Below are 25,476 nucleotides of genomic sequence, written 5' to 3'. Positions count from 1 at the left end.
CAGACCCCAGCTGCCACGCGGGAAAGGTAACTCGGGAGCGATGACCATCCCTGAACTGTGACGAAGCTGCTGGTGGGAAACAGTGTCAGGCACATACCAGGTGCTTAATGTAGGCTGGTTACATGATGCAAAACCAAAAAGAAATGTGAAAGCGAATCTCTATTTTATGTCTGTCTCCTGTCACCAGTGTCCTCACCACTTGGCCCTTATTGTCCCTCCTTCGGTTATTTATTGGTGAATTAGCCCCTCCCGTGTTCGTTGGTGTCCCGAGAAGACTTCGATTTTCAATGGCCTGCATTAAGTTAAATAAAACCACAGAACAGTAAAGATTCCATTGACCCATTTCTATCCCGTACCTTTGCGAACTGAATGCACTATTATTGCCTTTTACTGTCAAAGAGACTGATTATAACTATATGTAACCTTTTTTAGGGAACAACTTAATTCTTTATTGAAGACCTATAACATTTTTTATGAGAACCAGAAAAACCTCCATATTTTATGTGGACAGGTAAGCCCATCAAACAAATGCAATACAGTTTAATTCACAGAAAGAAATTCCTTAAAGGAATAAAGACATCAGGATGAGTGGGAGTCTATCCTCTAGCAGCACAAGGGGTCTGGAAAAACAGGTGAATCTTTGACTTTGATCATGACTTTTATATTTAGACTATATCACAAAATCCCAGTCCTGAAACATGTGACTTTTTAAGCAGCTTTGGGGATAAGAAAGCATTTAAAAATAATTTTAATGACATGTTTACTTTCTGCTTTTAAAACAGTGTATAAATGTCTTTTGAACAGCAATTCCACTAGAAATCTCTTATAATACTTTCTTACAAACGTGCCCAAACATACAGAGAAGGTGGTGTCATCCTGTGGTGACGTCATTTGTAATGGAGAGAATTTGAAGATATTTTAAGTCCATACCCATGGGGGATTGCTCAAATAAATATGACATAGGCTGTAACATAGTTTGATTTGGTTGTTAACATGAATCAGTTAGGTTCCAAAGAATGTGTACTGTGTTATAATAACAAATTTTAAAATGTGAAAGTAACACTTCAGAAAAGTCCTGAGTCTAGAAAGTATTTTTAGGAGTGCAAACTGGCCTTAGATTTTTTTTTTCTTCTTCTTCTTCTTCTTCTCCTTCTTTGACTGCTTCATTCTCCGCAGATCTCTCCACCTAGTCTTGCATTCTGATGGGGCTTGCTTCACATCTTTACACTATCTTCCTGGCCCCGGGAGGCATTAGACTTTTCTACCTCCAATTAAACTCTTCACATTTGATGATATAGCATTAAGTTTAGGTCACTGTGATTGGGCTTAAAATTGGAGTTGAACAGAGGGAAACTTACAAGCCGCTCTGGCCTTTCCTAGTGAAGTTAAATGATTTAGTTTGAATATTTCGCTTGCCTTCCCAAATGTAATAGAAGAAGGAAATAAGTCATCTCTTTACAAAGAAATGGGCCTAATTTTAAATTATTTCAGTATCATCCTATATCTTAGATCTCTAAGATTAAAGATCTTATAATTGTAAAGGTAACTTAAGAAAAGATCAAAACTTTAAAAAAATGATTATATTTTAGTTCAAGTTTCTACAAAGTTCATGATGTGAAGAAGTTTGTTTCCTTTCGGAACATGTTTGAACTTTGATGTTATGAATATATAATGTTCTCTCAAATTCTGCAAATCAGTGTTCAACTTACAATACAAAAGTCATTTAATTTTTTAAAATTACATGATGTAAAGTACACAGTGAGACTATTATATCGCTTAACTTTCCATCTTTACTCACTGGTCAATAAAGTGAGAGTCCAGAAATTTTCAAAACATTCTGGCTGAGTTACAATGACTCAGACACTGTTAAAAGGGCATTATGGAGAATGGCATGTAGCTTTCTTAATGTCTGGTTAATTAAGGAAATATTGATTGTCTACCATGTGCCAGACACTGTTCTAAAAGCTGCAGATAAAGCAACGAAGAAATGGGACATAATATCCTTATGTTTCTTATATTAGAGCGTAGAGATAAGAAATAAAATATGCAGTATATCAAATAAAAATAAAGGCTGTTGACAATGGCACAGCAGGGAAGAGGGCTCAGGGATCTATGTGGGGAAGGGGTAGAGGAGAATTTGACCAGAGACTCTGGAAGATGTGAAGAAGCAAACCTTGCAGAAGTCTGTGGGACACACATTCGGGCCCCCGAACAAGGGGCCTGAGCTGGGTTAGTTGAAGTAACTAACAGCAGGAAGTTGAAGTACAGCAGGGAAGCTGGTGGAGCAGGAGGCTTACGAGAACAGGGAATTAGTAGACAATGCAGCTAGAGAGCTAACTGTGGAAGGAAAGTGCCAGAGCGTGTCGGTCTTTAGATCATTGTGAAGACTGTAACATGTACTTGGGATGAGAAGGAAAGCTACTGGGTACTTTTGAGCAGAACAGTGACATTATCTAAAAGATACAGAATCTTACAAGAATCTCCCTAGCTATGGGGAATATATGAAAGGGCAAGAGAAGAATGAGAAAGAAAACTCCTGCAATAATCCAGGCAAACAATGAAAGGGCGTGGACCAGAACCATGGTAGTGGATACAGTGAGTAGAGTGGTCACATTAGGGATTTACTTTTAAGGTGGAGCTCATAGGATTTGCTAATGCATTGGATGTTGAGGACAAAAGAAAGATTAAAGGTGACTCAAATTCCTGGTCTGAGCCACAGGAAGGAGAAGGATGCTATTTACCAAGAAAAGAAGACAGACAAGGATGCTATTTACAAGAATAGAACAACTTGGAAAGGAAAATATTCATGGGAGAAAGATCAAGAGTTAATTAGGAACATATTAAGTTTGATGTCAGGTAGGCAGTCAGACAAGTAGAGCTCAGGGGAAGGGTTTGAGCTAGAAATGTAAAGTTGGAAGCTATTAGTTGAGAAATGACATATAAGGATCTTAGAGATCACCAAGGGTACTGGTGTAGACCTAGAAGAGAAGCCTAAGGATTTAGACAATGATATTAAATAAGCAAGCCTTCTGCGATATATTTAGTTCATCTATAAAGAGATGCTTTGTGAAATGAAAATTTTTTCTTGTATTCCTGAGTGCCTCAGTCGGTTGAGCATCTGACTCTTGATTTCAGCTCAGGTTATGATCTCACAGTTGTGAGACTGAGCCACATGTCGGGCTCCATGCTAGGCATGGAGCCTGCTTAAGATTCTCTCTCTCTCTCTCTCTCTCTCTCTCTCTGTGTGTGTGTGTCTCCCTCACTCTGCCCCTTCCCTGCTCGTGGGCTCATGTGCTCTCTTTCTCTTTCTCTCAAATGAAATATTCTGATATTCCTTACATGAGAAAACCTACCATTGTTGATAACAGATGGAGAATTTCTTCTTGAAAACAAGAATTAGATCATCTCAGAAGAGCAGTTATTCTGTGAGTTTTTGATGTAAGGGATTAATTGAAGTATAACTAAACAAAGAAGGGATGCTGTACCTTGATAACTGAAAGTAGGACTTGCATCATGTACTGTCATTTCCAAGGCCAAATTATGTTTGGTTGTCAAAAACAACTGATGGGTATCCTGACCTCTCAGTAATCTGAAACGTGAACTCAGAAGCGGGAGAAAGCTCATAACTTTGTTTCAGGAGTGACTCTGAAGTTAGTTTATCAGCCCAAGAAATAATAAGCAATAACATTTATGAAGCACTTATTAAATATCCGGTGCTATGAATTAGGGACTATAATGATGCCATTCTTCAGAAACAGCAGCCTTAAATGCGTTCAGCCTCTTGCCTAAGGCCACAGAGCAAAGAAGTGGCAGAGCCTGGGTTCAAACACAGGTCTGTCTAGTCCAAGGTCTAGAGTGTTCATTATACTCTCAAATAAAAGTTAAGTCATTGACATTTTCTGATAATTGATTTTTCATAATAACTATAGTTATTGAATGTTATAGTAGTTATTGGATGGTTGCAATGTGCTTCTTCTTAGTGTCTGTATTTTTTGAAATTTCTATGATGATAACATATTACTTTAATAACAGAAATACTTCTACATATATATACAAGTGGTAATAGATTAGAAAATAAATTCTATGGGTCTATGCTTTGACATTAATATTTATACCCGCAGAATAAGTAAGTGTTCACAGTCTGTGTGTGCGTGGAATGCCCTTCTTTTGTTACATTTCCAACTTAAAAATTAGTCAAGTGCTATTGATTTTTTTCAAATATATAATTTCTGTTATACATTTTATACTGTTGTTTCATACATTTCTCACTGATTCTGCATAATAATTCCAGGAGTTAAAAATTGTTCAGAAATGAGCAAATAGCCACTAAATCTCTGAATAGCTATTCTTCTGATTTCTAGTTTGGTATAGTTTTTAATTCTGCTTTCATTTTACGTTGAACAGAATTAAACTTCTACCTCATTGAAGAATTGTGGAGTTCAGAAAGCATTTTAACACATGCTGCCCTCTGGTGGCTGTATCATTACCATTCTGACTTACTTTACTGGTCAGGGCTGTTCTCAAAAATAAAAGAATGTTTCCAAAACTGAATTATTTTGAGGATAGATTGAAAAGTCAAACAACCCCATGAGGAGTTTCTTTTTATCTATTAAGATGTCTTACAGACTTGATTTCTACATTTTCAGTTAAAAGATTTACCTTCTATAAGTAATACAAAAACAATGTTTGAGATGATTGGTTTCTTCCCCAGACAGAAGATGGCAAACTAATTGTCGAAGGAATGTTGGACATTTTCTGGGGAGTAAAACGGCCTATACAGCTAAAAATACAAGATGAGAAACAAATCCCTTCTTTTACTAGGTTGAAGTCACCAGATGTCTTTTCCAAAAGGTAAGTTATATTTCACATTTTTAAAAATGTTTATTTAGGAGCGCCTGGGTGGCTTAGTCGGTTGAGTGTCCGACTTTCGCTTAGGTCATGATCTCGCGGTTCGTGGGTTCGAGCCCCACGTCGGGCTCAGTGCTGACTTCCAGCTCAGAGCCTGGAGCCTGTTTCAGTCTGTGACTCCCTCTCTTTCTGACCCTCCCCTGCTCACGCTGTCTCTCTCTCTCTCTCTCCTAGAAATAAATAAAACATTAAAAAAATTTTTTTAAATGTTTATTTATTTTTAAGAGAGAGACAGAGTACGAGCACTGGAGGGGCAGAGAGAAAGAGAGACACAGAATCCAACGCAGGCTCCAGGCTCTGACCTATCAGCACAGAACCCCACGCGGGGCTCAAAATCACGAACCGTGAGATCACGAACCTGGGCTGAAGTCGGATGCTTAACCGACTGAGCCAGCCAGGCTCCCCTATCTTTTACGTTTTAGCTCCTGAGAAGATCACCCTCATATTTACCTTAATTTATTGTGTGCACTTTTAAAGATGAGAGCTCTAAAGTTCTAACACAATCTCATTTAATCCTCAGCAACTCTGTGAAGTAGGTGTTCAGAATCCGGAGCTCTGAAAGGTTAGGTAATTTGTGCAAGATCTCCAATGACCATGAAGCAGGACTGGGCTGGCCCTCATGTCTACCTCTCTGCTGTGTTTCTTCTCTCCTGGAAGACTGCATTCCTTCGTTAGAAAAGACAAAATGTCAAGGCAAGATTTCATTAGCCCATTAGCTCTGGCCTTGTCACCAAAAGGGGAGATAAAATTTAAATTTCTCCTCTCCTTGGAACAGAGGGCTCTTCCTACTTTCTGGAAAGGAGACTTAATTATGCTCCACCTGATTGTCTTGATCCTGTTCAACAGGACACAACAAAGTGTACTTGGAGCTCAGTAACAACAGAAGACCGTTCTCTGTGTGGGTTTATGCAACTGTACCTTGAATACATTAAGTTGGGTTGATTTTTTTCATTATCCTTTGCAATTTTTAGAAAAATAATTATTCCCAGAAAGAATCATACAGGTATGGGGGTTTTTTTCTTTTTTTCTTCCTTCCTCCCTGCTTTCCCTCCTTTTTAATCCTTAACTTTCCAATCCCTCCCCCTGTTGTGCATATGTGGAGGGGCCAAGCCATCTCCTCTCCCAACCTGCCATCTATAACTGGATGGGCTGAAGTTCTAGGAAGAGAGGATGGAGAGAGAGCTTCCAGGACCTTTTCCTCAATCTGATCTCTGGCCATAAGCAAGAAAAACCAAGGATCACCTTGGGGAAGCCGCATTTTTTCTCTGGACACCCCACTATGATTTGCACCTTGCCAGTGTTCTCACACGTGATGATCCAGCAGTTCTGAACATTCCCTAATTCCCTAACACATACCATGCAGCCTCTTACTTTCCTGACTCCTGTGAAGTCTACTTGCGTTTCAGCATCGTTCGCCCGACTCCCCTCTCTCAGTCCTTTAAGACTCTGGTCGGGTAACACATTCTCCGGAAAGCCTTTTCTGACCCTTCAGTCTATACTCGGTGCACTGGCAATTTTTCAAAACACACCGTTATTTGCATTTTTTATGCACCTATGTCCTGCTCTGGCCTGTGGGTTTTTCAGGGTAAGGAACATGGCTTATTTGTCCGTTATTGTGGTGCTCAGCAGTGTGCCTGGAATGAAGAAGAGACTCAAAATATAATATTGAACAAAGCCCCCACAAGCCTGATAGTTAAATTACCTCTGCTCTGTTGTGAAAACTGTCTCTGTCTCCCACTTCTGACTAGTCTCCCATCCAGGCTAAGGGGTGCCTGTGGGCGAAGGGTCCAGTATTTGTGAAAGAGCAGAAGGGGGATCACAGACTTAGGTGGCCCGTGAAGCCCGGCAACCCTCCCCTTCAGGTCCTCGAAGACCGATGGGGCTGATGATTCTAAGTGACTAGGAGCACTTCTTAAAAGGAGAAATTACCCCTGGACTCTGCTTTTAGATGACTGTGCAAGACATGAATTTGGCAAAATTAGCTATCATTATTCATATTGCCGAAAAACTCATTGCAAAGTTCTCTGAGCAGCCAGCTGCTTTTGATGCTTTTTAATTATTTGAGTCATGAAAACTTAATAAGTATGGCACATTAAGGGAAGATGTCAAGGAGATACAGTAAGGTCCTTGTATTATCACATTAAGACTTAAAAAAAAAATAGCTACCCTGAGATATTTTCAAATGCTTCAAATTAAAATTCAGAACACTTGTTCCTAAGAATCCTCAATGTGAGGATGTTTCAAGAGACCAGGTGGACAAAGTGACATTGATGCCTTTCCATATACTGTGGCAAATTAAATATTAATATTCTCACGATGTGCCTTCTTCCATTGACACCAGTTGCAGTTTTCATTGTTTATCAGCACATTGCTGTGAACCAAACAGAAATGATCTCCTTTAGTTTAAAGTTGAGGAAGAATTCCTTAGAAAATCTTGCTTGCTCTTTACTACAGTAATGAAACTTACCAGGAGAATGTATGGAGTAAAGGGCACATGTGCAGTGTATCCGATCTTTCTGGAGGTTGAGAATTATCAGAACGAGATCCTACTACTCTCACACTCAAAAGCAAGATTAGATTCAGTCATGATTAATTAGCCAAGAATCCTCCATTAGAAGCAGTTGAACACTCAGCAGGAAGGTGCACATAATTTGGAACGGCTGGTCCTTGGCCTCTGTTCCCTAGTGGGGTGCATAGCCACCTAAGGTACTATCTTTGTGCAGTCTGGGCCTAAATACCTTCATTCTGGTTACCACTATTAAGGATGGTATTCATTTAAATTCTGAGCCTTGAATGAAATCATATAAAGAAAGGAACTAGGGGTGCCTGGGTGGTTCAGTAGGTTAAGTGTCCAACTCTTGATTTGGGCTCAGGTATGATCCCAAGTATGAGGAGATTGAGCATTGCATCAGGCTTTGCATTAATAGTGCAGAGCGTGCCTGGGATTCTCTCTCTCTCTCTCTCTCTCTCTCTCTCTCTCTCTCTCTATATATATATATATATATATATATATATATATATCTGCCCCTCCCATACGTGCACATATGGTCCCTCTCTCTCAAAATAAATAAACATTTTAAAAAAATAAACTATTCCTTCACTCTGTAACATTTCTCAACTCTCTTTTCTCATACTGGGTTTCTGTGTGCAGAATTCTTCAATTTTTTGTATGTTTTACTGACTTATTTTGAGAGAGAAAGAGAAAATGAGCAGGGGAGGGGCAGAGAGAGAATCCCAAGCAGGATCTGAACTGCCAGTGCAGAGCCTGACCGGGGGCTTGAGCTGACAAATGATTCCAAGCTGAAATCAGTAGTCAGATGCTCAATGAACTGAGCTACTCAGGCGAACCTGTGTGCAGAACTTCTACCTCTGGACTCACATGGGCACTCATATGGTATCTTCAGTGGGGGTATGTACGATAAAGTGTACAGCTGAGCTGTGTACTCAGCTTCAGGAAGGGCTGCAGTCTTGTCATTCTGGTCACTTATTGAGTGAATCATCAGTTTGTCATGCTAGTTTGTTTTAATTACCTTGAAAATGAGTCACACTGAGTCAGCTTAAGGGGAGTGGTAGAAGCTTAAATATAAATCCATTTGTTTGAACTGTGACCACTTGCGATCCTTTATGGAAACACTCCTGTGGGAAATACTTTGATCTTTCATACCTGGTCCAAGTATTTTGTTTTGAAAATTTTTCAAAACCTAAACAACAGCAACAAAACCCCAGCCTTATTGAGGTTATGTTTACTTGCACTAGTTTTCATGGCTGTTTTTAATTTTTCTAAAATCAGCTTTGGGGCATTTTGTACAAATCATGACAGAATGACATAAAGAGAAGAAACTGGACAGGTGTACATTTGAATAACATTTATAGCGTGGGTTTTTTTTCTTTCTTCCAACACAGATAGAAAAATGACCACATCCCATTTGTCTGTCAAATTTCTGCCTCCTTTTTTATTTTGCGACTCATTTGAAAACTTGCCCACAGTTTAAGTTTACCACTGTATACATCCTGAAGCATGGTCAGGGCAATGCTAACAGTCTTGTGCTTGGGCAAGTTAAACTATTTGATTTGCATAAAGTTCCATCCAGTTTTCTTTGAACGACTCCAGGTAACTGCCCTCAAGCATAGCCATGCGCACAGTTGTATGTGAGTGACTCTTCAAATTACACAATCCAGTGTTCAAAACTGGTGTTTTCTTCTAAGATGAGTAGAGAGGAAAATGGGCCAAACACTCATATATTGAGCCATGTTTGTCCCCTGTATTTGTGTGACACCACTAAAGTAAGAAAGTAAGGACAAGTGTCCAGTCTGCCAAGATTACCAAGAACTTATAGAATACCACTGGCCAAGCACCCTTGGGCTTTCTCATCTTTCCCCATATGAAATAGCCTTGCTGTTTTAGTTTCTGCTTTTCATTGGTATTCGGCTTTTCCCATTGCTGCCGCTCTAAGATAATAACATCTGCCTCCCTTAGATAATTAATTTCCTAGAGATTGGGGAAGATGGGCAATTTTATCAACCATAAGGATAACTTGAATCTGAGTCAGGACCTGAACAGGTTTCCCTTGAGTTAGTTATTACCTATAGTATTTGGACTTTTCTGACATGTGTTTTAACTGGCTATGTTATGGATAGTAGAGCTTACTGAATAATTAGCTAACGAATACATTAAGATTACTTTATTTACAGCATAAGATTATTATGAGGCTCAAATGATATAAAGTTCTAAAAAGATATGAAAAGAATTCAAAGATCAAGGAGAAAATACTCATGTTTGTCATGTTCACCACCACTAGTCTGAATAAACATTTTTGTTATTGTTGCTACCAGTGACATTTGGATAGAAGTAATGCTACAGATGCCACATTTGGATAGAGTACATGCCACCACTTATGGGTTTTGGTCATATGGAAAACAGACATTATGGAAGAGATTTTTAGTAAGAATAAGACCAATCCCAGCAACAATAGTATCCTTTAACCTAGAGAAACCAAGAATATCTTGGATCCTTAATAATTCCTCACCCATCATAAAATGGATACAGGTGATTCTGATGAAGATGACAATGAAAATGAGGATGATTATGGTAACTTTGAACATATACTGAGTGCTTACTATGTATTGGGCACTATGTCAAGAATTTTACACAAGTTAACTCATTTAATCTTCTCAGCAACCTTATACTATTATCATCCCCATTTTATAGTTAAGGACATGAAGGCACAGAGGAGTAACTTGTCTAAGACCAGATAAATAAATGAAGAACATATGACTCTTGACCCAGCTGATAAAAATAAGTAGCTGCCCAGTTTTATGTATTTTCATCACTAGACTGCATTGAAAATTGTTAGTATCCTATATATAAATCATCGTTTAGAAAAGAATCTTCTCATACACTTTCCTCCTTTGTAAATTGCATTCATAGTAGTAAAGAGCCTTAAAGGGAGGCACCACATCTTACTGAGAGCCACTCTACCCAAAAATGCTTTGAATACAATAGGAACTCAAAGTATTCTGACAGAATGAACACTTTTGTACCTAAACTCTCCTGAGAACATTGTGAGATATCTGTGTAATTATGGATTATGTTGGTCGGTTTCCACTAATTCCATTTGCAAACACACATTTTAGAGAACCTATATAACCTTGTGTTTCAGGGTATACTCAGTTATATCAGATTTGCTTAAAATCAGTATAGGAAGTATTTAAAAACACTCATTGACCATTCTGGTATAAATATAATTTAAATAATGTCATAAAATTGTTATAATTTAGGATATACCGACCATATTCCCTCAGTATCATATTAATACTCTAAACCTGAAAAGCATCATAAGACTTATTATGAATAAAATTAATGCCCTTTACAATATTTATTACTTTTCAGGGGAATGACACGCTGGGGAGAATTTGATGATCTTTACCGTATTAGTGATCTGGACAGAACCCAGATTCCAGCATCTAAAAGAACAGATTCCCAAGAAGGTCAGTATCAAACTCTTATTAATGGAGGGACTTTTTAAATGTAAATCATGAATCCTAAACATTTCTCTGAAATTTAACATTTTACATACCACTATTTAATAAAACTCTTATATTAAAAGAGACCTTTAGGATCATATTAACAAGTTGCTACAGTGCTCATATGATGTTTAAGAACTTTATTACATAAAAATATGATGATTTTTAAAATCACATCAGGTCCCTTAGATTTACTAGCTAATGATTTGAATAAATTTGTATACATAAAATTCTTCAATATTCTCCCCAAGGTTGGGATTATTTATTATATTCAGCAGCTTTTTATATTTGACCAAGCCACTCACATTAAATTCCACATCTGGTTAGAAGTCAAATGTTTTCATTAGTTAATAGATATTTGCGTAACAACACTTCCCAGAAAGAGGCAGATATCCTGGATTCATTCTATTCGATAGTTTTTTCAAGCATTTATTTTAAAAAGAGAAGTCAACTTGAACATCAAATGAATTCATATCAAACATGACAAACCAATGGTAAATGGCAGGTCGTATTACATGTGATATCAGTAGTCATAATGATGATGTGACTGTAGTAATTCTAGTAGCTGTCATTTACTGAGACGCTGCTAGGTGCCCGGCATGATGTCATGTATCTTACATAGGTTTGGTTTTCATATAATGTGTTACAGATCCAAGGAGAAGCTGATGACTGGTGTTGGGAGCAGGGTTCATGTTTCTGGGGTGGCCATATTACCAAGCTGATTTCAGTCTGAAAATGGTACCCTGCCACCATTATCTTCATGAATGTACCAACAACTTCCAATGTTGAGTTACTTTTTCCAAACCTTTCCCAAGTCAGCCTTCTCTGCTGTCTCTTTAGCAACCCATATTCAATAACAAACATGACACTCCTTCCAGGATCCCCTTATCTTTGTGTGATGGCTCTTGGCAACTTTTATATAAGGGTCCTTCCAGTTAGCCCTTTGAAAACACTCACCTAAACCCAAGGGAATTCTAATTTCTTGGCACCAGAGATACCATAAAAATCTATTTGTATCTAAGCACCAATGCTAGAGGACAATGGAATCCCCGATGTCTACTGGTTGGTACTCTAATGACAATAGAAAATTCTTTAAAATCCCAAGGCCAAATGGAATACTATTTCCCACTGTTTGAAAGCATTATAGTCCACTGCTTAGCTGCATAGTTACTTATTAAATACATATACAAATTCACCCAAAGAGGTAGGCAGCTAAATGATATGGCCTTATAATCTTTATTCTTCCCAGATTATTTATCTTATCACAGTAGCACTCTGAAGCTTTATGCAGAGGAAGAGCCAGAATCCCCATTGCTCTATCGAACCATGAGTGAAGCAACCCTGGTGAGAAAAAGGATGAAGCCTCCAATGATGGACAGAAAAGACAGACAGAAGCATAGGGCCTCTATTAATGGGCACTTCTATAACCATGAAGTGAGTTATGATTCCACTAATGTCATTTAAAATGTCTATTTTGCTAACAGTATCACTCAATTCAACTTACAATTAAAAATAGTACTAATAAAATAGTAGTAGTGTATTTAATATTTATTGGGTACTCTCTATGTGTTAGGTATTAAACTGTTTTAAATTGGATTTTGATGAATTATCTCATTAATCCCTGAAACAAGTCTACGAAACAGGTACCATTATTTTCCCTACCTTACCTGAGTTAACTAAGGTTCACAGCAGTTAAGTAATTTGTCTTAAATCACACTACTTTTAAGTAGCAGATCTGAACTTGAATCTACCTTTGTCTGACTCCAGAACCCAAGCTATTAACCACCATGATGAGTGAGCCCTGTTTAAGTGGCAGGGCCTATGCCCAGCACTGGGGATATGAATATGACTCAGTTGATGCCTCGGCCAGCATGGAGCTCAGGTGTTGGGCACAGAAGCCAATAAGTCGACAAGTGGCATTAGAATCATATAAATGCTATCATGGAGATTGGTTCAGAGTACATTTGAACATTAACATTTAAATGTTCAAATTAATTGTTAATTAATTGTACCTATTATTCCAGTGAGTCAAATTTCTCATTTGGTCACATGCCCTTCCAGGTCATATACACATATTTTTTATGCAAGCATTAGTTGTAGCATAGATAAGGTTTTTATTCTGATTTTTCACTTAATGTGTTAAATTTATGTGTCCCTTAAGACATTTCACTTTGCTGAAGGGAATGTGTCTTTCTTTTCTTTCTTTTTTTTTTTTTTAGAACTCAAATTTTCATGTCAGGTCCTTCAGCAATTATTCATCCATTCATTTAGTAAATACTTAAAAAGCACTTGCTCTGTTCCAGGTACCATTCTAAGCCCTTTAATGCCAAATGTTAACTCCTTTATCTTAAGCTTTTTTCCCATAGCGCTTTCTACCTTATTCCTTCTTCTTTCCTTAAGAGCATATCCATAGTGTGCCTGTGGAGACTGGCAGGGAGAAACCTCCCTTGTGAATTCTTTGTTCAAATTAGATATTTTTCTGGCTCAAGAATTCCCTCTTAGCCATAAAGTAATTTTGACAGCCTCCCATAGATGTGCAATGGCCAATTGTCCTGGTCTCTACTTCTCAGATTATGCCGTGTCATCATCCTGTGGGGTGATTTGTGTTAAAGGCTGTGAAAGCCACATTGTTCCAAATGAGCAACTTCCAGATGGGCCCCCTATACTAAAAATGAAATTGGCACTAAGTTGGCAGCACAGTGGAGTGGCTAAATGCTTGGGTGCTGGAGCTTGACAATCCGATTTCAAATTCTTGCTGAGCAAAGTTTAAAACTGCCTCCATCTCTTAGCCTTTATCCTTCCTACTTTACAAGGTTGTTGATGGGACTAAATGGAATAAGGGGAGCTAAGCACTTAGCACAGCGTCTGGCACAAAGGAAGAACACATATGTAACACATCCTTGTCTTCGTGGCAGATGAATGTATGGCCCTCCAGGACTCCACAGAACTCATAAGCGCTGGTCATATGTGTCACAGAGTGACCCATCAATGTCTTACAATGTCTACAAACATTGAATTTTCTCATATTTAGCAAGAGTTCATTAGCTTTATTGTTGTTGGTTAAAAGAGATCAAGCTGGAACTACGCATATTTCATACAGATGCCAGTCACTGCAGTGTAATAACTAGCAGAAAGAAAAAAACAACATTCTATCACTGGATGTGCAGAGAGAGACAGCTAGGAATTTAAACTGATATGGTCATAAGATATGTTTTTATATCATGAGACCCCCACTGTAACATCAATATTGTTAGGACATGAATAACACTGATTTCAGAGGCTTAGATGACAGTATTTGTATGTAAGTTATGACTGTTGACTTGACCTGTGGTATATTTCTATCCATGCAATAAAAATAAATGATTTTATTTCATTACGTGTTTTGAGCAACAAAACTAATCTAAAACTCTGAAATACATGATTCCAAATTCATTGTATGTTGGTGCTTTAGAAGGGTTCTTGGGGGTCATCTAGTCCCATTCTCTTATTTTACAAATGAAATCCTTGAGGCCTCTTGAGGCCTCAATGTGAAGTGATTTGACAAAGTTGGAGTTAGAAGATACTATGATCCAGGTGTCCTAAATCCTAATCTAGTGCTGTTGCCAAACTCCATAAAGATTCTTCGTTATAAACAACATCAAACCACACAGGTAACATATCCTTGTCTTCGTGGCAGATGAATGTATGGCCCTTCAGGGCTCCACAGAACTCATAAGCACTGGTCATATGTGTCACAGAGTGACCCATCAATGCCTCACAATGTCTACAAACATTGAATTTTCTCATACTTAGCAAGAGTTTATTCCAGACAGCCTCCATATATCTACTTTGAAAAATTTCCATATCCATATTTCTACTCACACAGGTGCTGTGCATATATGCACTGTGATGTTTATTTTGGCATTTATTTACTGATTTCCCGATATAAGGCTCATCTATCTAACATTCCATTGAGCCACCCCAGAACCCACCCATTTCCACGACAGATGAACCCCTACCTCCCATTTCTGGAGTCTTGGAACACTATTGGTATTACTTTTTATTTGTGCTTAGTTATAGCTAACTTACTTAAAAATTTTGAACCACATTGAAGAATGGTATGATTATCTAGTAAAAATGTTTTGAACATACTCATGTTTTACCTAACTTAGTTCTAGAAACAATATAAAGTTGCTTAAAAGGATGTGTAGTATCCAACAACAACAAAGAAAGCAAACACAAGAAAACAAAACTTTTAAATTGGTGATTTGTGATTTTTTTCCCCCCATAAGCAGGCCAGTTTCACCAGATGCTCAGTATCAGTCATTGGGGAAATACAAATCAAAACCACATTGAGATACCCCCTCACACTGGTCAGAGTGACTAAAATTAACAACTCAGGAAACAACAGATGTTGGCAAGGATATGGAGAAAGGGGAACCCTCTTGCGCTGTTGGTGGGAATGCAAACTGGTGCAACCCCTGTGGAAAACAGTGTGGAGGTTCCTCAAAAATTTAAAAATAGAATTACCTTATGACACAGGAGTAGCACTACTAGGAATTTATCTGAGGGATACAGGAGTGCTGATTCGTAGAGGCACATGTACCCCAATGTTTATAGCAGCACTTTCAACAATAGCCAAATTCTGGAAAGAGGCTAAATGTCCATTAACTAATTAATGGATAAAGAAGATGTTGTATATATGTATGTGTGTGTGTGTATATATATATACATATATATGTATGTGCATGTGTGTGTATGTGTGTATATATGTGTATATATGTGTGTGTATATATGTATATATATATATATATATATATATGTACACGCACACACAATGGAATACTACTTGTCAAGCAAAAAATGAACTGGAGATTATTATGCTAAGTGGAATAGGTCAGTAAGAAAAAGGCAGATGGCATATGTTTTTACTCATATGTGGAATTTGAGAAACTAAACAGAAGACCATAGTGGAAGGGAAGGAAAAATAAGTTACAAACAGAGAGGGAGGCAAACCATAAGAGGCTCTTAAGTACAGAGAACAAACTGAGGGTTTATGGGGGTGGGAGGTAGCTAAGACTATACTCTGTATACGGTATGTTAGCTAACTTGACAATAAAGTATTAAAATAAAATAAAATAAATTAAATATTGGGCTTCTCAAAAAAGAAGAAGGAGAAGCAGAAGGAGAAGGAGGCCAGTTTCACCATATTGATTCTTGTTAGTTTGATGTAATCTTAAGAATTTCCGTGACAATATTTTTGTTGTTGTTGTTGTTCTTAGACGTCAGTTTTCACTCCTGCCTTTGGATCAGAAACTAAAGTCAGAATAAACAGTCATATGAGAACTGAAGAAGTAATAGAGCAACTTCTCCAAAAATTTAAGGTAATCCTTATCACTAAGCTGAGCTATAATTATCTTGTATATAATTTAACTATAGGTACATAAATGTACTCTTCTGAAGAAGACCTATGAACATGTAAATCTAAATTAAATGATTCAGTTCTGAAGAATTCTTTCTTACGTATAACACCTTTTTGTAATTGAGTCTCAAGGGATTATATTATTCTCTCAACAGGGAGCAGAAAAGGATTCTTATCTAAAAGTGCAAAGTGAAAGTGAGAAAAAAGATACAGATTTGGGGTCTTGTTGGCTCAGAAAACATTTGACAATCACCAATCAATCAAATATGAAAGAATTCATGTTTGTTTCTTTTTTTCCATTGACAGATTGAAAACAGTGCCCAAGATTTTGCACTTTACATTGTTTTTGCAACAGGAGGTAAGCTTGATCCCTCTTTTTACACGATTCCAGTATGTTATAGTTTTCTGCCCAAGGGGAAGGCACAAGAGCCATTAAACCTCTTTCTGTGGAAGAAAGGGAAGGAAGGGAAGAAGAAGGAAAAGTCAGGAGGATGTTTTCACAGAAGCTAACCTATGAATAAGATATCCTAGAAGAGTTTATAATACAGGAGAGTTTGCTTGTTGACCAGACATTAAATTATCTGAATGGCAGTCAGAGCCCGGGTGAGTCTGTGAAGAGTTCCCAAGAATTGTTACACGCTGAAGTCCTTGACTTCTGGACCTCTTTCTTTTTGGCTTTTCTTTTTCCTTCTAGCTCTTCCTGGAATCAATACATACCATTTCTCTTTGATCTTGTTATTACCTCTTAGCACAGTGTCTGACCTGCTATGTAAAAGTGTTCTCTCTTCCTCAGGAGAGAAAAATATGCAGAAGTTGGTGGTAGGGAGTAAAAGGTTGGCATCAGACCATTGGGAAGAGGCCCTATGTGGGGTGCTGAGAACAGGATGAAAGAGAGATTAGAGAAAAACCTAAGGCAATATTGAAATGATCTTTTTGAAAACTCTTAAATTGAAAACATTTATATGTTAAATTGCAGAAAAATCTCGAGTTATAGTTTAAGCGTCAGAATGTTTGAGTCGGAAATTGAACAGAATAAAATAATACTGTAAGAAAATGAAAGTTGGATCTTCAAACATATTGTAGTTCTTTAAAACTTTATCTGTGAAAATCATGTTTTATTTTGTTTTCCGTGTCAAAAATGCTTGCACATAAAATCGAGAACAGAAGATCATCATAAGTAGTAAATCTTAGGGATCAAGAATAGAGAAAAGAATGGAACCCATATCACCTATTTAGGTATTAATCTGGAAAATAAAGGCAGGTGCATTTTAATACCTTGTATCTACTAAGCCCATGATCTATAACTGTGTTTTTCAAATTTTAGTGCACTTCAGGATTACCTAAGAAGTTCATCTAAAATACAGATTCCCAAACCCCTCCAGATCTGGGAACAGTCTGGGAATATGTATTTGTAATAATTACCCCAGAAGCAAATTCATGAAGCAAACTGAGGGTGCAGAGCCAGGTTATACAAGATGTAGAGGTCAGAAGAGGATTCTAGTGCGTTCATCATCGGGGCTGTCCTTGGTTCAGAAATGTGGAGGAATTAAAGCAATGTACTCTGACTCTGTGGAAACAAGAACAGATAATATTACTTTAATTGTGCTCCAGATCCTGTACTCCTGACTTTTTCCTAGGGTAAGTCTCACCTAGGAGATGAGCACAGTTCTGATTCTTGAAACTTTTAAGAGCCCGAGGAAATTGATTTCATAGATGATGGCGTAGAAAGGACTAACTGGTCTACCCGTTTCCCCATTCAGTCTCTTTCAACACAGCAGACAGATTGTTTTGTTAACAATGTAAGTCAGACAATGACATATCACTTCTCAAATTTTCCAGTGTTCTGTCTTCCCACAATAAAGCCAGAGTCTCTATGTTGGTCCCATTATGTGTTCTCTTCAACTTTTAATATCCCTGTCCTCATCTTTATGTTAGCTGCCCTGCTCTCTTGCTGCTCTTTGATAGCATTTGGCATGCACTCACCTGTAGGGTACTCTGCTTAGTTACTTACTCTGTTAGGAACACACTTGCCCCAGAAAGCTCCATGGTTCCATACCGCATCTCCTTCCGGTTTTGTCAAATGTTACATCTTCAGTGCAGCCTTTTTCAGCCACCCTCTCAATAACTGCATACGTCTCCCCCTGTACACACCTATTTACACAGACACATACTTTCTTCCCCTCTCCTTGCTTTATTTTTCTTTTGAATACTTATCACTAATACATGATAGGTTTTATTGGTTTATCGTCTGTATCCTCTGTGTCCTCCACGAGGACGTAAGGTCCATAAGCGAAGTGATTTTACTCTGCTTTGATTTAGAAGGTGCCCAGCACAGAGAACAATGCCTGAAACATAGTAGGAACTCAAAAAATATTTGAGAAAGGAGGAGAGGAGATGATTGTAAGGACATGGTGTTCTGTTCATGCTTCATTCTGATAAAAATGAAATGACAGATGTGAAATTATTTTGACAGAAAGCTGGAAGTGCTTTTGTGAGTGGGAGGATTTATAACTTTTGGAAATGTGAAATTCTTGGAATTTACCAAATTGGAAGTTATTTTCTTTCTCATCTCATTATTATGGCTGAATGGATGAAGCCCACAGATGAATGAGTAATAATAAAAATACTGGCCTGTGATGTGACAAACATTCTGAATATATTTTTAAAGGAGATTCAAGGATTGGATTGGGATGAGAAACAAGGGAATCATTGAGGATAATTATAAAGTTTTGGACCTGACCAACTGGAAAGATAGGAATACATTAACTGAACTAGGAAAGAATTAATAAATATTTGTTGAATGAATGAATGACAAATTATAAAGAATGTTTAGGTGTGTTGCTTGGTAAAAGCACAAATGGGACTGGAGATTTGTCTGAACATCCAAACCAAAGGCAAGATTGAATCACAGGAGATACAAATCAAACCTTAAGATCTAGCAAGAGAAAGAAATTCTTTTTAGTTTTTTTAAAGGTTTTAATTTTAATTTTCTCCTTTGAATGAGTGCCTCCTGTTGTATGTTCTTTTTAGGTCTTCTTCCAACGTGAGAAGAAAATGAGTGGACAACTTCTCTTTCCTCTTTTTCTCTGGGATGCACTGCTAACTATAGCTGATTCTTGTTTTCCTTTGTAGAGCAGAGGCGGCTGAAGAAGACAGATGTTCCACTACTGCATAGGCTGATACAGGGACCTTCCAAAGAGAATGCTCGCATTTTCCTCATGGATAAAGATGCAACAGAAATTAGCAGTGATGTATGGATACTGTCACCCTGAATCTGTCTTTCCTTTCTCCTGACTCAGCACCTCTCACAGAATCTGCATTCTTTTTTGTTTTGTTTTGTATTGTTCCCTTTTCAGGTGGCTCAGTACATTAACTTTCATTTTCCTCTCCTGGAATCCATCCTTCAAAGATTAAATGAAGAAGAGAAAAGAGAGATTCAAAGAACAATAACAAAGTAAGTCAGGAGCGTGCATTCTGAGTGCCTATTTCTATAAGAGGTTCAGCGCACAAATTGTGTTCAATTTTTAATACTCTTTTTCTCCTTGTCCTTTTTCAGATTCAGTAGAGAAAAGGCTATTATACAGAGATATCTTCAAAATAAACGGGCAGTAAAAACTGAGACAACAGTTTAGCAGGTTAGGCTGCAATTGCTGAAACACTTCAACAAAATTAGAGGGATATTACTATTTGATGAATGCATAAAGTCCATACCTGCATTCATACAAATGTCTATGAACTTGAATCTGTGGAAAATTGAATGTTGAAAAAGCTTGTCCCTCTTTGAAGTGATGAGGTTACCCAGGCTTCACAGTTGCACCAAAAGGAGCTTGAATTTGTTTCAGTAACTGAAACAAGCTTGGATACTGTGTATCCCCAATACTTTTTATAGTAAAACACTCCATGAACTCTAATCTAAATGATGTCTTCAGATATCATGTAGCATAAACTTCTTTTAGCTTGAACTGTCAAGAAAATGAAAACATCATCAACGGATTCTCAGAAATGATTCAGAAGCAAAAGCTACCAGCTCTTGAAGTAAAAAAGGAAGCACACACTCTTACCCTACCAAGGAGTCTGGTAGTAACGGTGTTTCACAGCTCCCTGAAATCTCTCACTTCTTCATGAAATCCAAAGCTATCTCTATACAGCCGGTGGCTTTGGCTATTTGTAATATCAGAGCTATCTGTCCTTTGGGATAGAAACGATGATTGGATTTCTGTTAAATCCAAATTGCAGTTTTCTCAACCTGAACCCTTATTATTTTTTCTGTTCTACTCATGATTTTCAAAAGTTTTCTTAAGCATTTTTTTTTTTGAGAGGAGAGAGAGAGAGAGGGAATGTGGCAGGGAGGGAAGAGGGAGAGAGAGAATCTCAAGCAGACCCCACAGTCAGTGTAAAACCTGGTACGAGCCTCCATCTCATGATCCTGAGATCGTGACCTGAGCCAGAATCAAAAGAGTCAGATACTTAACCGGCTGAGCCACCCAGGTGCCCTGAGTTCTTAAACATTTTTAAAAAGTCAGTCAAACTGGTTTTCTTTATTTTTCCAAACAAGTATACCACAGAGACTTAATATATTTGATCAGCTAGGACAAGAGTTGGGCAATGATAACCATTTGTTGCCGAATGAAAACCAAGGATAAAGCAAAACTATTATAGCTAAAATAAGCAGGGAATCTGGCACTCTGCTCCTTTGCTCCAAGACAACTTATCCCACAGCTTTCAAGGTACTTAAAAGTCTGCTACAACCAATTTGAGAAAAAGAAGAAAACACTGATAATGCCAAAGTATCATCTATAATTTTATTCATGACCTCTATATTAAAATGGAGTTTTATGCAGCATTGTTGAATTCCCTAAACTACTTCCATTCACATTCCTCAGAGGCATTGGAGTAAGTGCTTCGATTACACTACATGTACTCAGGGATAAGGTTGCATGTAATAAATCCAAGTCGGAAGATTAATTATCAAAATTAAAATTTGAAACATTTTTAGACAAAGGTATTACTTCCTAGTGTCGCTAAAACCGAAACCTAAGCTAGATGAAAGTAAAAGTGTGCTGTGACCTTTCAGCCCTAGGAAATCTTTTATTGAGGAAAACAGAGGCTTGCATCATTATCCTTCCAGCTATCAGTTAATAAGAAATGTCCTCAGGGCGCCTGGGTGGCTCAGTAGGTTGGGCACCCGACTCTTGGTTTCCGCTCAGGTCATGATCTCACGGTTCATGAGTTCAGGCCTTGCATCAGGCTCTGTGCTGGCAACATGGAGCCTGCTTGGGGTTCTCTCTCTCCCTCTCTGCCCCTCCCTGCTCACATGCCATGTCTCTCTCAAACTAAATAAATAAACTTAAAAAATTTGTTTTAAAAAGGAAAGGATCTCATCTTGCAAAACTAGGGCAAACGAAATTGTTAGAATTCAGTATACTTATGAAACTTTAAATTAGTGTCAAGTACATGCTCTCAATGACAAAAGATTAATCATTAATATATTGAAAGTCTACAAGATGTGTAAAAAAAAACACACCAAGACATGGATAGGGAAAAAAACATGAAAAGTAAAATCACAGAAGGAGAAATACAAACAGCTACTAGGTGTGTGTGAGAGGGGAGTTGTATCTTAATGGTGATCAACTGTATCCAGTGAGGAGACAGAAACACAGTAATTTAAGCAGGAGAAGTTTAATATAAAGAGTTAAGCTGTGGGGCGGCTGGGTGGCTCAGTGGGTTAATCGTCTGGCTCTTGATTTTGGTCAGGTCATGATCTCGTGGTTTGTGAGATCGAGCCCCACCATCAATGTGGAGCCTGTTTGAAATTCTCTGTCCTGCCCCCACTCTCTCTCTCTCTCTTTCAAAATAAAAATATGAACATTAAAAAAAAAAAAGAATTAAGCCGTGATGATAGGAGAATAACTCTAAAGTAGAAAGGTGCCCTAAAGGGTACCCTAGAGGTAAGGAAGAGAACCCCAGAAAGGGAAAGTTCGGAATCAGGGGTTCAGAATTCACTAGAGAGGCTGTAGTTACAGCCCACTGGATAGAGGGGAAGTTCATTGGTTGCCTGGCCAGAGCAGGGTCACGGTCATAGGACAAACAAGAACAGCTCTTTGGGGTGTGGACCAGCTGAGGCAAGTGGCCAAGTGTGCAGAGGGACTTGCGGCTTTTCTGCAGGCCCAAGTCCCAGATCACATAGTGCCTGCGACTGGAGGTCTGCAGGGAGTTTGGGGGCACGAAGAAAGAATCACCAGTCCTGCTACAGGTGTGCCAGGATTGGTAGCTAAAGGGGCCTCCTTTGCAGGAACCAAGTACAACTCTGTGCATCCCTTGGGCTGCAGTATCTTCGAGGCTGTGAGGGACAGAGGCTGGTCAAGTAGCTTACTAGATGGCCACCGCAAGGGGCCCTCTCTGTGAGCAGGCACTGAATTGAGGGGGTGGTGTGGAGAGCAGTGATTTGTGCCAGGGTGCAGATGTGCACTCAGCTCCAGGGTGGGCCTCTGCAAACCAAATCAGAAGATGGAGGAGTTGAGGGAACAAATGGTAAAGAAAGCTACAGCCTACAGGGAAACTGCCCTGGAGAAAGCACTCTGGGCTTCCCCAAAGCCTTGCCAGTCAGTCCTTGGAATCTGGAAAGACCAAATTTTCTGCTACAGTGGTTCTTCAGCGCCCTCTACTGTCGAAGCCGGACATCATGCACGATGCAAAGGAAACACACTATCCATATTCACAGAATCAACAGCTAAGAATGAATGTGGAACAGAAAGTCAATAAAATAACTGGGGTGTCATCAAAACACAAAGTAAAGAAAAGCAAAATGCCACTTTTTGGTCTATTAGCAAAGATTAAGAAATGAGATTAAATACTCAACAGATTACAACGAGATGGCCACTGAGACTACTTACTGGTAGCAATACAAACGGATATAACTTTTCTTGAAAGCAGTTTAGCAGTAAGTTCATCCTGTAATTCAGTTTATAGGACCTTGTATTGAAATAATCAGCCATACAAAGGCATTGTGCAAATATATTTATTATATTGCTATTGTGATCAAAAGAATTAAATAGCCTAAATGTTCAAAATTAGGGAAAAAAACAAAGAAGGAAAAAATTTACCCATAGAATATTATGCAGCTATTAGAATTATGTTTCTAAATAAATTATAATTATGGAAGAAAATTCTTCTTACATATCCAATATTTAAATAAGGATATGCAAATATTCAAAATATCTATTATCCATAAAATATGTTTGTGTGTGTACACTAATATTTGTACATAAGAAATAATATGTGTACAAATATTCAAAATATTTATTATCCATAAATTATGTGTGTGTGTGTACACTAATATTTGTACCTGCACACAAACCAAAAACACATTACATGTGGTTATATCTGGATTGTAAAATTATGGCTGAATCATTTCTTATTTTTCTATGCTTATTAAATATTCTATAATAAACATGTGTTACTTTTTGAATTAGGGCATAGATAAGTTATGATTAGAAAGTTACCAACAAGAAGTATCAAGTACACACAAGCACAGGGTCCTACCAGATGCAGAAAAATGAAATTATTTAATAAGATATTAACTTCACTTCTGTGGTAGTTTAAGTCTTTGATATTCCTCCTTTCAAGAGGTGGGGCCTAATCCTCCCCACCTTGCAAATGGACTGGAACTAGTGATTCATCCTAATGAACAGAGGAGAGCAGAAGTGACCGTGTGTTGATTTGGGCGACCAGGTCATTTAACCCTTCGGCGTCCTCCTTGCTCATTCTCTTGGATCACGGGCTCTAGGGGAAGCCAACTGCCATGGTGGAAGCAGCCCCAGAGAAAGGCTTGCCGGATGGGAACAGAAACCTTTGCCGAAGCCAGCTGCACCTGAGGTCTCCTGTTCACAGCCAGATGAATGGGCCATGGGCTGGCCCCAGTCAAGCCTTCACATGACACGGCTTGGGTTAACAGTTTGACTATAACCTCATGAGAGACCCTGAGCCAGAAAACCCAGCTAACTCACTCCTGGATTCCTGATCCTTGGAAAATGTATGAGAAAACAAATGTTTGTTGTAGTATGCTAAATTTTAGGATAATTTGTTACATAGCAATAGATACCCAAAACAACTTCTGAGACAAAAATCTGTTTGGAGGCATCTTTGCATAATACAAGAATATAAACTTTTGCCATAAAACTCTTTATCCTTGTTTCAGGTGGCTCAGGTATTTCACTACCAGTTACATATTAGTTCAATTCAACTCCAGTAATGTTGTACTTATCAATGGTAGAGGACCTGTTACATTCATCTTTGTATACTTCGCTGAACTTAATGTTGTGTTTTGTGTATAGGATGTGCTTGATAAAAATCAATTGAATAAAAGACTTAATGTATTAGTGAATCAATGAATAAAAGAATGAGTGAATGAGTTATATGGAATCTTTTTCTAAAAGCTGTTGTATATATGCCTCCTTTTCACAAATCTGACCCAGTAGCTAAAGAAATAATAGAATCTTTTCTGTATGATTTTCTCTGATTTGGTGGTATATTTTACTATCTCTTTGCTGTATGAAATTTTCAATTAAGCAGTGTTGCTATGGAATTTTGCTATGGAATTTTTGTTCACATTGGATTCAGGAAATGAACAGGAGGGAAGTTCATTGTCAAGGCAGTCTGTGAGGTGGACAAGATGGCCGGTGTAACTGTTAGGCTGCTATATCTACATGTGAAAGGAAAGAAAAGAAAAGGATGCATTAGAACAAAACCCTTCTATAGCTTCCATTTGTCTTCTAAATAATAATAGTTAACACCTATTAGATTGATTGAGCCCTCTGAAATTGTCAATATTTAACCTCCAAAAGTGGCAATTTCACGTCATTCAAATTAATAGCACCATTCTCAGAGTACTCTTTTAAGCTTTACCTATATTAGCTGATTTAGTGTTTATGATAGTGCCACAAAGAAATAACCCTTTCAACCCAATTTTATAGACAAAGAAACCAAGCCATGGAGAGGCTGGAGATTTGCTAAGGTCTTTAGAAAAACTAGGTAGGATTTGAACCACACTACAGAATCCACACTCTTAACCACCATAATCTATTGGCTTCACCCTAAACTACACTCTCTCAATCTGGCATTCTTATTTGTCCTCATTTATAAAA

The 25,476-nt window shown here is 38.0% G+C and overlaps 1 protein-coding gene across 3 annotated transcripts in view; it reads left to right on the top strand.

The window, feature by feature from the left end:
- RASSF6 (Ras association domain family member 6) overlaps window positions 1-20,244 on the top strand; it is a 49,993-nt gene extending 29,749 nt beyond the window's left edge. For all 3 annotated transcript variants that reach the window (XM_039231002.1, XM_039231001.1, XM_039231003.1), the window contains 9 exons: window positions 433-511; window positions 4,712-4,851; window positions 10,799-10,896; window positions 12,182-12,366; window positions 16,194-16,295; window positions 16,640-16,691; window positions 19,466-19,584; window positions 19,690-19,787; window positions 19,890-20,244. In XM_039231002.1, coding sequence (XP_039086933.1) covers window positions 433-511; window positions 4,712-4,851; window positions 10,799-10,896; window positions 12,182-12,366; window positions 16,194-16,295; window positions 16,640-16,691; window positions 19,466-19,584; window positions 19,690-19,787; window positions 19,890-19,965 — 949 coding nt within the window. In that variant the 3' untranslated portion in view covers window positions 19,966-20,244. The remainder of the gene's footprint in view (window positions 1-432; window positions 512-4,711; window positions 4,852-10,798; window positions 10,897-12,181; window positions 12,367-16,193; window positions 16,296-16,639; window positions 16,692-19,465; window positions 19,585-19,689; window positions 19,788-19,889) is intronic.
- The last annotated feature ends 5,232 nt before the right edge of the window (window positions 20,245-25,476 follow it).

This window comes from Hyaena hyaena, unplaced genomic scaffold, assembly GCF_003009895.1.
Source record: "Hyaena hyaena isolate Hyena2069 unplaced genomic scaffold, ASM300989v1 scaffold_54, whole genome shotgun sequence".
NCBI lineage: Eukaryota > Metazoa > Chordata > Mammalia > Carnivora > Hyaenidae > Hyaena > Hyaena hyaena.
Note: the sequence above shows the minus strand (reverse complement) of the source record. Positions and strands in the feature narration are given on the sequence as shown.